The sequence below is a fragment of the Apostichopus japonicus genome, chromosome 20 (assembly GCF_037975245.1).
Source record: "Apostichopus japonicus isolate 1M-3 chromosome 20, ASM3797524v1, whole genome shotgun sequence".
Lineage (NCBI taxonomy): Eukaryota > Metazoa > Echinodermata > Holothuroidea > Aspidochirotida > Stichopodidae > Apostichopus > Apostichopus japonicus.
In genome coordinates, this window is record NC_092580.1 from 25,849,533 (window position 1) to 25,866,944 (window position 17,412).

The 17,412-nt window shown below is 33.6% G+C and overlaps 2 protein-coding genes across 5 annotated transcripts in view; both read right to left on the reverse strand.

Moving 5' to 3' along the window:
* Positions 1-53: 53 nt before the first annotated feature.
* LOC139961267 (uncharacterized) lies at positions 54-10,831 on the reverse strand. Of its 3 annotated transcripts, none has more exons than XM_071960364.1 (15): positions 10,041-10,831; positions 9,245-9,306; positions 8,349-8,639; positions 6,934-7,227; positions 6,198-6,326; positions 5,891-5,945; positions 5,519-5,607; positions 4,586-4,750; positions 3,851-3,961; positions 3,400-3,548; positions 2,520-2,639; positions 2,082-2,199; positions 1,448-1,544; positions 738-840; positions 54-455 (listed from the first exon to the last, which is right to left on the reverse strand). In XM_071960364.1, exons 2-15 carry the CDS (start codon positions 9,297-9,299, stop codon positions 393-395), a joined length of 1,839 nt encoding a protein of 612 aa, XP_071816465.1. In that variant the 5' UTR covers positions 9,300-9,306; positions 10,041-10,831; the 3' UTR covers positions 54-392. The 3 variants fall into 3 exon arrangements, with proteins under 3 accessions (XP_071816465.1, XP_071816464.1, XP_071816463.1); XM_071960363.1 differs by lacking the exon at positions 54-455 and having other exon boundaries at positions 490-840; positions 10,041-10,137; positions 10,499-10,822; XM_071960362.1 differs by lacking the exon at positions 54-455 and having other exon boundaries at positions 490-840; positions 10,041-10,137; positions 10,494-10,822.
* A 3,869-nt stretch (positions 10,832-14,700) lies between these two features.
* LOC139961266 (fibroblast growth factor receptor 2-like) overlaps positions 14,701-17,412 on the reverse strand; it is an 80,206-nt gene continuing 77,494 nt past the window's right edge. For both annotated transcript variants that reach the window (XM_071960358.1, XM_071960356.1), the window contains one exon: positions 14,701-16,836. In XM_071960358.1, the coding sequence (XP_071816459.1) occupies positions 16,711-16,836 (126 nt within the window). In that variant the 3' untranslated portion in view covers positions 14,701-16,710. The remainder of the gene's footprint in view (positions 16,837-17,412) is intronic.

Genomic DNA, 17,412 nt, shown 5'->3' on the forward strand with positions numbered 1-17,412 from the left:
ATCAGTCAATATCACGAAAAATAGACTTGGGTCTATAACAAGCTATTAATTATATTAACAAACAAAGTTTACAAGAATTGCCTACGACATCTGTTATAATACGAACTTCATATGATATGTACACCACATGACATCATGGCAATTTACAAAAGGGGTTCCTTGTTGCACCTTTGTATGTCGACTGAAACGTTATGGGGTTCTTTCTACTACTTTTATGAAGTTAAATTTCATCGTATTAAATGATCATTAAAGCACTGTTCAGGCGTCGTTCTAAGAAAACAATTGAGTACCATTAATTATGACGATATAAAATACTAACTTTAAAGGTACTGAAAGATTAATAACACTTGAATTTCCTGGTTTTCCATATAATGTGTTCTCGTAAGGTATAGCTAAATCTGGTAGTAGGCTGACTGTGTATCTTCCTCCTTTGAATAGATTAATTCCATTGTGTTCTGTGCGAGAGAAGGTAATAGTTTCATCTTAAAGTTGTAGCTTTGCAGCTTTTTTTCAGTAAAACCACTTACAGGTAGAGCAGCCGTGTTCAAACAAAATATCATTTATGTTAATATATATATATATTTTTTAATTCAATTTAATATAAACTAAAGCCATAATCAATATGATGCACACAAAAGGAAAGTCAGATTCGATAATTGTCTATTAGACGAATACTGTAAAGAATTGGCGTTTGTTTTGAAAGAGATTATAATGAAAGTAGCTGTAAATGTATTTACCTTTGTCTCTCTTTCTCTGTTACTAGTAATAATTTGTCTAATTCTGCTAATAGATGGTCTATTTTCGACGTGTCTGCTCAGGCACAACTTCATCACGCTGAACCTGAAATTTGAATATGTCATCATTATTATGTATTGTCTTAAACGCACTTTTGTGATGCAATTTATGATCATAGCTGATGCTGAAAATTATCGTTGAAATTCTACGAATGCTAAGACCACTCTATATATTGAAACATGCAATGAAATAAGCATTAATTGTGATAAGTGATTGATTTTTTCATTATATTTGTGTTATACTTAATTTAGTGTAGTTATTAAGCATTATCAGTTATTCAGTTTGCAACAGTTTGTCTAACATTAAAATGATATCCATTGTATATAAAGTATTAAATTGAGACTTACAGTAATACTAATTTGTCCAATTAATTACGTGTGAATACAAAATTTGGTTCATAAATATTTCAAACTGTTCTTTTTATTGACCTCACATATTGATTCGTACATTCCCTTGAAACCAGAAAGAAGAGCATTAACTCTGTAATCAACTATCAGTATAATAGAATGTTAATACGATGCTATCTATCGCAAATCCATTACAAAAAAAAATCTAGTATAATATTATATAATCACAAAAGTTTAGGTCGTCTCAGAGCACGCGGTGTTTGACATAGTTTTACTAATTCATGCAGTAAGTGGATAATGCTCACTTTTCCTCAGGCCAGTCCAAGATATGCTTGAAGGCTTCTATTTGTTCACGCATATCCGCTTCGTCAAGCTTTACGAGAGCACGAAGTGAGTCCAACCCTGGGTGGGAGGGGAAATAATATGAAGAAGAATTTTACTTGAACAATCTTTCTAATAAGGGAAGTGTGTTGGACGATATTTTAGTCAGTTAAGCTATTATCTATAAGGCAAATTTTTCAGTGTATTGTTATTAGCATGGAGACATTAACGATAACGTACATTACAGAGAATTCGTCGCGGAGGATATAACATTAGATTATTGCAACTTTGAACGATCATATATTTTTGGGTCTAATTATAGCGACAGGAATCATACAAAAAACTTGTCGTTTATCAGAAAAACCGTAAAATCATAAACCAATTTCGTTGGCAATATTTTCAACAGGGTAAATGATCTTGTATTGTGAAGGTTGACCTGTAACACAAATAACTAGTGCCATTTAATTGAACACCCACACAAAATTGTCTCACGAAACGCCGTCAAACCCCCCACCCCCTCCCCCCACCCCCCCCCCCCCCAACCACAACCCCCCACCCTCCCCTCCCCATTCTTCATGTCACCCTCAATTCTTGCTGAAAACACATTTAAGACTTTACCGCCAAAGAATATTTCCCATAGAATAATTCCGATGAACCAAACGTCGCTGCCTTCGTTGTACTCTGCATTTAGAGGTGTTACGTACTCCTTTTCAAATATCCACTGTGTGTCGTCTTCCTAAACATAAGAAGTAAATGTATTTCAAAGTTGAAGTCTGTATTTATTTCTCGTCTTCAAGCTATTATTAACTTTACGTTTACCTAGATATCTGCAAAATCAAAAAGCAATACTGTACATGCAGAATGCCTAACATATTTCATTCACCCTCTAAAAGTTATTTAGAATACATTTGCTGCTTCTGTCGTTTCTCTTTTTTATTTTCATCATACCGCTTGGACGTGAAATAAAAATATTATGAATGCATCACAACTAAGGATAAGATAATATATATTTATATATATATTACATTTAAATCATGATACAATTAAACGACATACATCTTGAAGTAATGTTTCCACAAACATTTCTGCGTCGTTAGTCGGGCAAAAGTCATGCAGTTTACAGACACCAGCTTTAGTAACATGAACTCGTTTGGCACTTAAACCAGGATGGGAAAGCTGAAAAATAAATTACAATTTGATTTCAACAATAATGGTCTACAATGTTCCCCGCGCCAATTCAGGAATGGTATAGTGATAGCTTGCTCACGTTGACGTATAAAGTAGGAACATTTTCCTTCTCTGAAAACATAGTTGACCATAACAAACTGCTGTTTCTTACGTTTTGAAATAAATATCAGCTTGTTGGAGAGACAGTCGAGACGGCAGTTCATATCATTTTATATTATAATGTATGACCTAATGGTAATTTACTTCTTACAATATTTTTGCAAAGCCTGCGACGTTTTTCGTCGGTTTGATGACTGGAAAACGTAAAGAAACGTAACTTTGGTTTTCAGAAGTGTTTTTTTGCAACCTCCTACTACACAATTCGTTGGCATTTTGATATTACCAGTGAGACAGAGTGTCGTAACGGAGTATATAGTGTTAGGGCTGAAATGAAAAACTTGATCGAAAGTTTTCTTCAACCGACTCCTCACAATGACGTCACGGGGTGACCTGCGGTCACGTGAGAGCTTACGAATTTATGCGAAAATAGCAAATTTCTTGTCCAAAAGTGCTAGGTTTGATCAAGTTGAACAGAGTCCAATAACAAAATAATACAATGTGTCATACATCAATGATAAGGTAAAAGTGTAAAGACTCAATGTGACATAAACTTGAACGGATTAGAGGATTTCGAAAAACTACCAGCTATGTATTTTAATGCAGTGTCTATCCAATATGTGTATTAAATTCGAAAATGAATAACTCTAACTTGATTGGCAACCAGAAATTCCATTCCTTTGAGAATGTCATGCGCATAAAACAAACTTTGATTTTCTTCATTGTCAAGGGTGTGTTCGGAAATAAGACGAAAGTCGAGAGTTGACATTTGCGTGTCATCTTGGAGAATATGTAAGATGCCTATATGGTAAGTAAGAGAAGAGTAGGGCAGCTGAGTTGATAGCGTGAACACATGGTGATAACATACAGTCATTAAAGTATAAAACACATCCAAAATAACAATGTAGGGCAAATACATAGAGTGAGCTAATACGTTAAAAGAATGGCACAGTATATATTTAGTAATCAAACGAAAACATTCTTAGAGCGGATATAGTTTATTTTTTACGTGAGTTTGGAATGTTTCGATCCATTATCATAAGATGTATCGGTTACATATAGTAATTATTAATTAAACCTAGCTACCAAAAGGTATGACTTACCCCCATCTTTGCAATATCCAAGCGTGGTCAAAATATTCTCATGCTCTGGTAACGCGAGTTTAGCGTGACTACAATTCTGCCATAACTGTTTCGCATCGTCCGCGGCATCAGCTTTTGGAGAAAAAAAAACTACAATTACATCTTATTTCATGATACTAACGATCGAATGTAAAATTAAGTTAATTTTTTGGACGGTATGGTTTTGAATTGTCCATATCCGACAAGTTGATCTTTAGCAAGTTAAAAAAGTAAGGAGAAATGGTAGATAAGGAAAATGTATTATGAATTTGAAATTCAGGAGGAGAACATATGACTAGCTCCAGTATGTGTCTGGACGAAGCTAGGGTTTAATTATCAAAGCAACGCATGTAACCTGCTGGATTATATTCAAGGAAACTTGATGGGAAATAATCAAATAAACATTAGTGTATACATTTATCGACCTGCATGAAAATGTCACACATGAAGTCCTAGACCAAACAGAAATCAATATTGTTAATTTCTCTCCTCACACTCCTTTTCCCCCCTTTCTTACAAAAATGCAATGTTTTTTTAACGGAATAATAAATAACATAATTTCTCAAGACCCCTGAATCGATAATCCTCCTAAAACATTCTGTTACCGAGAAGCAAATCATTATCTAATTAATTCAAGTTCTTTATCACGATATAATTTATACTCTTCCATATCAAATTTATGATTTATTAAAATGTAAAGCAATGGTTTGGACTTACTTGCAATGTATGATATCATGATTTCTTGAAGTTTATTACCACTGCTCGACAACGTCCCGCGCCATCTCTGAATCGTTGTTGCTTGAATCTCGATACGGAAGGATATGCTTTCTCTTGGAAATACTTTATTCAGACCTTCATCAGGCTTATCGATATCATCGTATTCTAAAAGCAAATAATTCATAACAGGTTTTTTTTTTTCTCTGTCACCAACTTTAATAATTCTTCTGAAATGTATATATTGAATTTTAGCCTATGATGATGGTATTAAGCACCAGAATATCGTATAAACTCGCCAAGATAACTTACCCAGGTGACATGTTGATATAATGAAAAATCGGAAAGAAATGTAAGGGATGTTTATCTCCGCAACTTTGGACGTAAATACAGGGAAGTTAAATTAGGGTTTTTTTCCTATTACTGCATCCATTTTCATAAATGAGGACACAAACATAGATTTACTGATAAATAACCGTGAATCAAAACACATTTTCATGAAAAGCAGTGGAAATAAAATAATAGAAATCACCGTAAAAATTAATAGGTGTGTTGTTTTTTGTGCATTCATGTTATCGCTGCTCTCGTTATCCAAGGAAATACTGTTGAAAGACCGTTCTCCCTCGCCCCCCACCCCACCCCACGCTTGACCCATCGCTACAATTCTGTCCTGTATACATTTCCCTTTGAATGAATATGTCATGATCTTGTCCCGTCTCTATCTCTCCAATCATTTTTCCTTGCCTCTGTCCTAGTATCATGTATGCACGTCATTCCATTGTATCATCGTTTCTAAGTCCGTTGCCCTGTTTCGTCATGTTAGCAGTCAATCTTTCTGCGTATATGTACCTTTAACATTAGTTATATAGTGGTAGTCTTCTTTCCACCAGAAAAAGGAAACAAATGCAGTCGTATTACATAATTGACTGCAATTACCTGCAAATGAACCATAGAAACTATTCGTATCGTCATAGATTCCATCTGCAAGCTGAATATCATTTTTAGCGAAGCTTCTCCGGTTCTCACTGAAATGAGGAAAACAATTACATCAACGTTTTCAATTAAAATTCAAAACAAAAGTATCTAACAAAAAACTTACATACCATTAATGTTTCCACCAGGCTCTCTCAGAATCTCTCTACAATTTCAGTTAACATCACCAAAGCTCAGGTTGATGGTTTTCTTTTTATTCCATTAGATATCACTGATATCAGAAAAACAATTGTGCTTTCTCTGTAGCAGAAAAGCATCAAGGAATAGGTGCATTTACACCTTAAGATGTTAGTTTCATGGATTCTCCTTACTTACCGCTGACGATTATCTTCCTTGGGTTTATCACGAATTCTCTCCTCTCCTCTGGAAACTATAAATAGAAAACTAGAAACAATTAGTAGCCTACACGGTAAAACATGATGAGTTTGATAAATGATAAATCGTTAGTTTGTTACTTTGTGCGATTGCGCTGAGATGATTACATGCAAATAAGTTGTTAGGTATTTAATGCTATGAGTTTGCTACTTTCTTTGTTTTGTTTCTTCATTTTGTATGTTAGTATGTCAAGTATCTTGAATAGACACATTTTTAACAGAAGTAAAAAATCATATAGTTAACCTACCCCGACATTTGTTGTAAAGACAGACAATCGTAATACAAGCAATGACAACACACACGAGACCGGATAATGCTATTGGAACAATGTCTGTGCCAGGAGCAACATCGGTTACGGTTTGCTTCAATTGTTCAACTGAAATTGAAAGAATGAAACACTATAAATGCCACTCGAAGGCTTTCTTGTATTATTAGTTGTTGCAAAGTTGATGAATGAGGCATACTTACAGTAGCTTGGTGAATTCACACATTCCAAATGTTTAATTCTTCAAACTTGCTAACGATAACAAACGAATTTATCTTAGTGTTACTTTCTTTTGTTTGGATTTTTGAAGCAAGCGAGTAATGTTACATGACTGTGTTGATGCCTTATCAGAACTGTCTATTTCTGATTTCAAAGTGTAAGGACAAAACATGCAAGTGGTTAAATCTGCGAGTTGATAATAATAATTCTGAGCTCAATTATCGAGGTTTGTTAATATTCAAGCCATCCAATAGCAATAACAAGAACGGTTTAATGTAATCCAATTTAACATATACTTCAGGGGACGGATCGTTGATTCCATTTAGAAAAGGGGGTATGGACCTAACCGCGTTAAGGCCGATTGCCCATGCAGTTGAACTGGAAGCATTCTCCCTCGGACTGATGTCTAAATGCAGAGTAGGGTTAATCATTAATTTCAAATCTTTGGGTGATAATGAAGTCAAAACTAATGTTACATAATAGTTCTTCATTATATTACCGGCTATGTGAACGACTTTAGAGAGATTCCCCAGAGAACAGCTGACAGCAACGTATCTTTGCAAAGATACTGTAAGAACAGAACTAGGAACTAGAAGCTCAGTTTCGTTTGTTTTCAGATGGAACTGTATGGATTCCACGCCCTCCGTTGTCTCCATCCCATCTACTTTCCATACAAAGCTACTATTAGGCATATTATAGTCGATGTAGCACTGAAACATATAAAGGGATGGAGCGTCTAGATGTTCCGTCAAAGGGCACTCTTCCCCCTCACAAAGCATGTAGAGCACAGAATCTGCCAATTAAAAACCAAAATATATATCTCTTTTAAGTTTATGACAACTAAAACAGTATATATATATATATATATATATATATATATATATATATATATATATATATATATATATATATATATATATATATATATATATATATATATATATATATATTAGTCAATGTGTACGAAATGTTAAACTGACGTCTCAATATCAAGGTTATAATTATTCTAACCGTATCATCGTTTTTATACACACACTGGTCAGAACCACGTTTTGTTCGTCATTGGGAATACGTAGTTATTACATACGTTGTGTAGGATAAATCGAACTTTAATTGCTTATACGTTGTTCCTTCTATGCCGTGTATATAATCAGTGAATACACGGTTCATAAGTCCCATGAAAAGTTGAAACTGAAAGTAATACTTTGCGATGGCTTCAGAATAGATTTTGTCCCCTCGGGAACAAAAGGTTATAAAGACTTGACAGATTTGATTGACCTTAAGCTTTGAGCTTATTAAGCTCTTCAAAAAAAAACCTTCATCGGTTTATATTTACACGGCAAAATGAAACACGTTACCATAAACTGCTGTCTGTTAACTAACATAACAAAGAACTATTTATACTCTGTGGTAATTAATTGCACGAGCTATACTAACCATAGGCCTACAATATAATTCTACTAATTCGTAACTACACTTTCTTGAATACGATCTTATACCGATTTATTTTATTGGCCGTCGTATCTACTTATTGAAGTCACGGGATCAGTATTTTACATTTGATATCTGACAGACTTGTAGTCAGTCCGTACTGGTATTTGTACTGATATTCTAGCATGGTCACCGGTAGTTTTACTCGGAGGTTCAATATTAGTATAGGAATTAATGTTAAATAACATACTACGCGTATGCTGATCGTGCTCATCGAGCATTTTACGAGTACTCGAACTCATATCAAGGGGAAGGCTGTTTGTACTCGTATTCATTACAGTTGTACTATTAAAACTCTGCTATCTGACAAGAAAACCAGTTAGGGAATTATTTCAAATTAGCCTCGTAATATTGGAATCCTACTATCCCAGTTATACGCCAAAGAGGACGAGTACATGATACGTTTCTGCCAATTTCACTCACCTCTGACATGTAGTATGTACATGACAGTAACGTTTCCACGAACGAGACATGTGTAGTTTCCTACGTTCGAATAGGTCATTTGATGTATATGTAAGCACGATGTTGAGTCATCCCTCATTTCTCCATTAACATTTTCTATTCCAATATCACTCGGTTGAAAAAATTCTGTGAAAATCACTTTGGTATCAAACAACCAAATAGGCTTCCATGCTGAATTGCTAGGACTAGTACAACTGATAGAAAGAGAATTTCCACGTACTACTGTCTTCTCCTCCACGAGAAAACCTGTGCCTTCAGAAATGAAAAAAAAAAGATGAATCATTTAGCAATTTTTAGAACGTAATTTAGGAACTCTACAAAACAAGCCTTAGGCAAATTTGTAAGTGTATCTTTGATTTTATCGACTATTTTATCAATTTGTTTTTTAATCTTTCTTCCAGATCTTCAAAGAGGGATAATGGGACATTTTCCGCATGATACTGCATTGTAAAGTATTTTAACAGCGTAAAGATTGTGAGAAAAGGGGGATGTCAATTTGCGGTTGACACAGAGATGTGAAGTGCCTAACTACAACTTAGTTCGGTTTGCTGTTAAATCCGAATAGCAGTTGTCATAGGCTGTATAAGATTTAGTAAAAGATGATAATAGGCTTAAGCATGATGATATATGTCCATCTGTTTAAAGTGGATAGACACTATTTTCCTTTATTTATCAATTCGGACTCGATATGAATCACAAATACACTTATTAGGGTGTATCCTTGAGAAAAGAAAGAGAAACGTAAATTCACAACCTATAAATACCTGTTTATAATTGTCCATATGTTTCTTGACGAGTAAGTATAAATTAAAATATATCGTTGTTACACAGTACAGTAAAGGTTGTCACATACTCACCTTCCGCACATGCAGATATCCAGAAGAAGAATATTAAATTGACAGACAAGACCATCGTGAATCTGGTGAATGAGGAAATATGAAGAATGGCAGCACTTTTCAGAAATGAGTCGACCAATTATTCAATTTGTAGATCAGACTGTATCATTATGACAATTTACTTTGTGTCTTGTTTTCCTAGAATTGACTTAGATATAAATCCTTGTCTGCAACGGATTCTTCACTGATGTGTATTGTATAGTTACTTCACTACATACTTGCAAGAAATAACTATTAGCATATATATCTTGTTTATAACACTACATCTGTAACCCTAATAAAATGTTTAACACTATAAACATCTCGTTTCTTTAACATTCGTTAATTTCAATATAAGACATTAAAAGTAGAACATTATGCAGATAATATTTTACTAGGAAAAATGCAAAATATTAAACTTTAACTTGTTTCCCCGAGCTTTATTGAAAGTATAATGTGTTATCACTACAATATGAATTCGTATAATAACTCATAATATACAACCTGCACAGCACAATATGATCGGCGTTATTTACGTTAATACATTAAAGCATAAACATACCGTGTCCAGATATAAGAAACAAAGAAAGAGGTTTAACATCTTGATGGCCTACACTTTTTAACTGTGGCAAACATTAACTTAACATTAGAGTGTATGTATTTTTGAAATAACGTTGCCTAACTAAACTATAATTTGCGAAGAAGTCCTGTATTCAGGTATAACAACCCAGTAAACAACACATATAAAATGGCTACAAACTGTTGAACGTTTACTTACATGCCTTAGAGATGATTCAGGAGTGAAAAGTATAATGCTTCTTTGTCTTTAACGCCTTTGTCCTTCTCAGTTTGATACTCGCATTGAAATAAAATGTCTTGTTTGACATAAGATATATAGTAAGTCGTAATTTTGTTAACAATATATGAATAGGTAAATGATGATACTGGTTGCAACTAATTGGAAAATAAAAGAGATAGTTTGCCTCTAAACATATACTTTGGCAGAAAGATGGCAAGACAGTACAATGGAGTAACTTATTTCTCTAAGTGAACGTGTTCCTAACATATATTCAGAAATTAAACGTACTTTACTAAAGTAAACATCAAATTTACATAAACTACAAAATATATGCCCTACTTGTATGTCGCATATTTTTAACCTTGTGTTATGTGTTTTAATGTTGGATACATTTTAGAACACTTTGAATATGCCTTAATACCAAATCCTTACCTTACCCTTCCAGTTTGGTCACGTGTAACATTAAATATATGTTACTTCACTGCAAAGTATAATGAACATGTCCTTCCTCTCTGTCATTTACTACTCAGTGTAAGCTCTCTGCACAATAAAGTCGAACTATTTATTTGAACTATTTTAAAGAGGGTACGTTACTTTCATTTTAAAATATGTACGTTGCACAATGACATAAGCTTAGTTATTTTTTTGAAGTAATGTGCCACTTTAAATCTCAAAGAGACCGTTGTAAAATTCTGTTATTCTCTTGTGGTCACGTTCCTTAGTCTACTTCACAAGTATTATACTTGACGACGACCTTGTATTGTGAATATAATCCATGCAATGATTAATGGCTATGTATTAGATTAATATAATAATATTTATGGACTATCTGCACTATTTAACTTAAGTTTCAGTACTCTAGTACTAAATGCTTAGTCAAGTTAAGGAAAAATTTCTGCTTTATTATTCTGTCAACATTTCTCAATTTCTAAATTAATTTAGCCTACTTTTCAAAACATAAATTACACGGAAGAATTGCACCAACTTTAACTGAGAAAGACTCTTCATACATTATATAAGTTAACACTCAAGACTATTAATTTACAATATTAACATACAACACAGCACCACGCCAAACTGCATACAAACTTATCATGTCCTTCTCTCTGTCATTTACTACTCAAGTGTAAGCTCTCTGCACAATAAAGTCGAAATATTTATTTGAACTATTTTAAAGAGGGTACGTTACTTTCATTTTAAATTATGTGCGTTGCACAATGACATAAGCTTACTTATTTTCTTGAAGTAATGTGCCACTTTAAATCTCATAGAGAGCGATGTAAAAATTCTGTTATTCTCTCGTGGTCACGTTCCCTAGCCTACTTCACAAGGAATATACTTGACGACGATCTTGTATTGTGAATATAATCCATGCAATGATTAATGGCTATACATTAGATAGAGTAATATTTATGGACTATCTGCACTATTAAACTTTTCTCAATTTCAAAATTAATTTAGCCTACTTTTTAAAACATAAATTACACGGTAGAATTGCACTAACTTTAACTGAGAAAGACTCTTAGTTTTAAGTGAATGAAATGTTGCCCTATTCCAAGATGAGTCTGTTATTTATATGTGAGAAACTTGGTATTCGCTAGTTTCAAAACCACCAGTATGTTTCCTAACACTTGACCTTTGATATCCTACAACAATTTACCCTTTAATACGTTTTAAAGTTTCCACACTATGTCAACAACCTTACTTATATTGCTGTAATAGTATAAAGGTTACGTGCATTCGTTGTACACACCTTTTAATACATCGACTAGAAGACCACCAATACATACAAAGCACAGAGAAACTTAGTCGAGTACGACTTGTGGGTACCATTCAGTCTTTCAAATAAACTTATCTTTATATATTAGTGCCAAATTTCTCAAAAGACTCAGTGCTTAATGTGCCAAGATACATTTAATACCCTTTCTTTAAGAGTTAACATAAGGAAATCTAAGTTACATGTATAGTTCTTGGTTTCTAATAAGAGAACAACTTTGATTTGTGTGATTTGGTGTTTGTGCTGCACTGTATATGTTATGAAGAAAGAATTATTTCTATTCTTTTTTTGAGGGGAGGGGCTTGGAAGGGTGTGGTCTCCCCCTCATATTTTAATTATAAAGCATTTGTTAAGCCATGACACAATAACATGTCTCTGCAGAGGTTCCCATCGTATTAGGGGGTGGGATTGTCTCTCCCTCATAAATTAAGCATTTGTTACACCACTACATGATAATATTGATTTGCACATATTCCGATCGTATTGGGGGATGGGCGTTGTCTCTCCCTCATATATGAAATTTTAAGCGTGTTACGCAACCAAAGGTTACTGTGTATTTTGGTGAGGCCTTTGGGGCCAATTTTCAAAGCGAGCGTATTCAGTCAAACAGGAAGCGGTTCACTTGAAAATCAGAAAGTTTTGAGGTTACTGAATAATATGAATTGTCTTTGATCCCTGCCTTCGTTATTCCTTTAATGAGCTTCACAATTTAAAGTGTTCGACAAATACAATGAAGTAATATTATGTGAGTCTATATACCCAGTAAGAAACTACCTGAAGTAGTTTGAATATGATATGGTGGAGTAGATAAAGGCGGTGACAGAAGAGTTTGCACTTTTCTTGCAGCTGATGAACATGTAATTGTTCCATATCAATGATGGATACGTCATTGACGTTGCTAATTATCAAGGTTCTAGTAATTACCACTTATTCATTTGGTGAGTATATAATTGAATGAACGTCCTACAAGGAAGAGACACCTTGGGTTAACCTTTTTGAAGAAAAAAAATGCAAACTTGACATTTCCCCACCAAATGATTATAAGATTATATTCATAAATGTAAATGTGTAGCGATTCACGGAAACCACTGCTGTGCAGTCTGAAACTATACATGAATTACTGACTCTTGATAAACATGGAAAAATAGTTATACACTAATGTTTGAAATAATGTTTCATCGTTATCTAGACGATAGTCAAGGACATGTGTTATGATAAATCAAACGATTCGGTAATCATGTTAATTTCGGATAGAGATTTTTTTCCACAAATATTCAACAACAAAACAGTACCGGTATGTCTGTAGTAAGTAAGCCTTCCTTCAACTGAATCAAGTGAAACGCAGCTACATGGCTCTAGAGCGGTTTTCTTATAATGATTTTTTAATACATTGTCTTTAGCTGTTGATTGCGACTTCCGTCTTAAATGCACTTCAACACTACTACATTGAACGCTACACTAGGGAAACAGTCTCATGCGATTACACTGTAAAAATGGTACTTTAAATAACGCCACAATCGCCTTTCTAGGTATTGATGAGAAAGGATATGAATCGGGGGAGTTCCACATCAAGGTTATAGATCTATGGGTATTAAATATGTAGAAGCGAAACATGAATGTATACTTACAGAATTTCGGTGCTGCACTATGGAGGTCTTTCATCAATAGGTGAAATGAAAGTGTCTGTGATTGGTAAGTCTCTCTTATGGTTGAAACTTTAACCAGTCAATATTGGGACAATCAACTGGGGTGTGTTTGTAATGAATAACAGCATTGGGAGATTGCTGCATAACCCTTTGTGAACCACTATACTGAACATGAAATGCGTCCGCAATGAACACAACCGTAGTCAAGATTACTTAGGGAAGTTAAGAATAGTCAAATATTTCAAATTAACTGCAATTAAGAAACTGCTCAAATACAAACTATGATAAACTAAAGACAGATGAATTTGTCATTGTTATACATCTCCCAGGGCTTAAACCGGGTAGTGTGTATTCTTCGATTATGTCGGTGAGATATACTCAGTTTGTTTAGCGGCTTAAGTAAAACTACTTTCTTGAAATACTGACCCAAATATTGTAAAACAGAATTATAAAAGTTGTCTGAAATGTTTTTGTTATAAATGCTCTGCTGCTTTTTGTTAATTTGTCATGGAAATATTAGTATGCCGGTTTAAGAACGTACCATTTGATATTACAGATCACCTAGACGACTTGACTAGAACAGGAGGGAGCAAATGGGAGCTTTCTTGAAGTGATACGTTTAGCGGGAAATGCGCTGCCGCAAGTATAATTGGCATGAATGGCCATTTAACAAAAAGGTTCAATATCCATTGATTTCTATGATGATAACCTATGTACAACACGCTGAAATTCTGTCATCTAACACATCTATTGATACATCAAGATAAAGTCATACCACTTTTTTTCGTTGCAATACTTTATATGCGTATTATCTAGACGTGCAGTAAAGACCGGCCTCGTTGGCTTTTATGGCTTAAATTGTTGTTATGAGTAACTCCCCTAACGGGCAGCTAAGAAAACTTATGTTCCATTTTGGTGATATCCTAATTTAAAAATCGAGGTAAAATGTTATTACTGTAAACACTGATACCACTGTCGTCATTGTGTCATTTTTAGAGGTTCTTTATTGTAGACACGGCGTATGCAAATCCATGTACATTTAGTTATTTACATTGTAGTAGGTACAGCAAAGGTGGTTCGATGGTGTTCGATGGTGGTCTCGGTGCGCGAAGAAATATTGAACATGTAATATATACAAAATGGACTAAGATTATTCTTAGCTGTTTAAGGAATTAGTTAAAGACAGTAATATATGATACAGAAGTCAAAAATGTTTGCTGGTTTTGTAATTTCTATATTTGTGTTCACAGAATAAAGAAATCAAGAAGAGATGTCTACATTAAGCTGTAAAAATTGGTTTAGTAGGTGTCATTTCATAAATATTTATTTCCATCCGAAACCATCACGAAGTCGAAATGAATGATGAAAAATTTCCTGTTTATGGACGAGCCTTCGTAGAGATACGTTTGATTTCATGTACTTCATTTACTTTTTATTCTTTAATGTACTTCCTAATATCAGTTTCTTTACAAAAGTTTGGCGTGGGGGATCTACAAGTCTTAAACATATCAAAATGTCTCATCTCTTAAACTTTTATTTTAAATAAATCCTATGGTTATTCATTTGCAAATATTTATCTTGAAGCTGCTGTGCTTTTTTTTTTCAAAGACTACCAATGAAGACAAGAAAAATAAGATTTTTTTTTAAATTATATCGCAATGACATTCATTCTCAAATTAATTAAAATTAGAAATAACAGATATATGCGTGGTCATATTTATTTCTGCAAACAATACTTTTCTTCTCCCACAGATCCTAGACATTAACCATCGTGAAAAATCTTTGTTGCAATAAGAACATTGTAACCTTCTCATATTAAATGAAGAATTGTCTGTTCCGAAAATTTGTAAAAAACATACCAAGTCAGGTGGTTGACTATTTTATATTCAATATGTACATTTATTAATTTGCTAGTGGTTTAGTCTACTTGAACGCATATTTTGCAGGTTAATTAGGGATATCATGATAGCATCGACACATTTAAGAGTTATTTGCATTATTTCGTTTTTCTCTCTGTTGTTCGTTTGTTGTTTACTACTTTTGCTGGTGGATTTATTGAGAACACATTGACATCATTTGTACTACATAAACTACATTATTGCATCAAGAAGTCATAACTCGAAAATTAGTTTCAATATCTCACATTGTATAAAATCTGACGGTATTAATCTATATTTAAATATTTTGTTAATATTTTGTCAAAATGGCGAGAGGATTTAAAAATAAAACCAATTATTAATAAGATGTTCATTGGCACTAGCTCATGACCTGGAGGATACTTTTTTAATGACTTTCATATAATAAAACGTATTTCCTAGAAAATTAAACTGTCCTTACTAAGTCAAACCTGAACTAAATTAGCTAAGACTTTTCCTTAGCCAACCACTTAATTCGTACGACATCGACCTTTAAGTCAAACTTTAAACAGTAAATCAATTCATTGTCAACGTTTGAACACAGATAACAGTTTATAAAAATGTCGTGCGAAGAATGTTCCTTTTCAAATATGTCATTAAGAAAACGTCCGGCTGTATTACATCGTGAAGAGAACGCCGAAGAAAGCATTGTATGTTCCCTTCTTAAGAAAAGAAAGTAGGCATCAGACGAATCGAGAGCGTCAGTCAGGTTTTACCGATAAAGGAATATCAATGCTTCAAAATACGGTCTCTCTCAATTGGTGTATCCCCATTCTACTCTGACAGTCGTTTACTAACATAATATTAAGTTTGAACCAAAGTAGGAAAACATTGACATACTAATTTGTATTGTTATATGTACGATTATGATAAATATGCAATTTTACAAATGAAATTTTATTGCAGTTAAAAATACATGTAGGCTGAAAGGACTTGATTTATTTTGTCATATTTTACTGTAAATGGTCTAACCCCATTTCGAAGGTGTCCTGTCACAATGTTAATCCGAAAACAATGAGGATTTTGTGTAAATAAGTATAAACAATAGTTTGTGAAACTAAATTAATGGTGAACAGAACGAGACGTTAAGCTATTACTTACAATTTGATTTAACACATAGTGCTTCAATTAATCAATTACAAGCAGTTAATTACATTTATAGAGTACCAAGATCATATAAAAAATTCTTAGGCGCTAAAAAGCTAAAACCATATAGACAATTACGGTTGATATTCTGCTTTCTTTAATACCGACTGTTCTTCATTATTCTAACACATTGACTGACTTGGGTCATCAGGATTTCTGGAAGCCTATAAGTTACCAATATTAATCGATTCAAGTTCGTAAAACGCCTCCGGACCTACTTCTTCATTTGTAACTCTCAACGTATTCACTGAGTGGTAGTTGGAGCTGAACCTCTTGGGGTTAAATGAATACTATAAAGACAGAAAGATGATCAAGAACTGAAAAAAATATCGTCAAACACAAATAGGCACAGACTGTTATATGATCATGTTAATGCATGTCCTTAACGATTACTTTATCCGTTACCTTTGATAAAACCATAACCACTATGGCTCTATGTCCTATTTAAACATAACTTGACGTAAACAAAGAAAGATATGATAGATTTGGGGGAATAAAATCAAATTTATTGTACCGTGTTCAAAAAGATTATGACGCAATACTGCTTCTCTCTAATAATCTTGAGAAATATAAACCGCATATTTTTTTGTAATTAAAGAACGTTATGTCACTTCAGGGTAACCATGAGGTATATCTTGGTATTGTATTTATTACAGGGTGTAGCATCGTAAAACTGGGGAAGACCAAAACATGCCATCATATTATGCAAAAGAGTAAAATGTTTCTAAAATACTAAGTTAAAATTCAAAGATGTGTGGCATGATTGATGATGTACATGGGTGGAACAAGTTGCCAGCAACTTAAGTTGAGATCATTTCAAAACAAACTCTTTATGTTTTCGAAAAAACTCAAAACTACATACATAA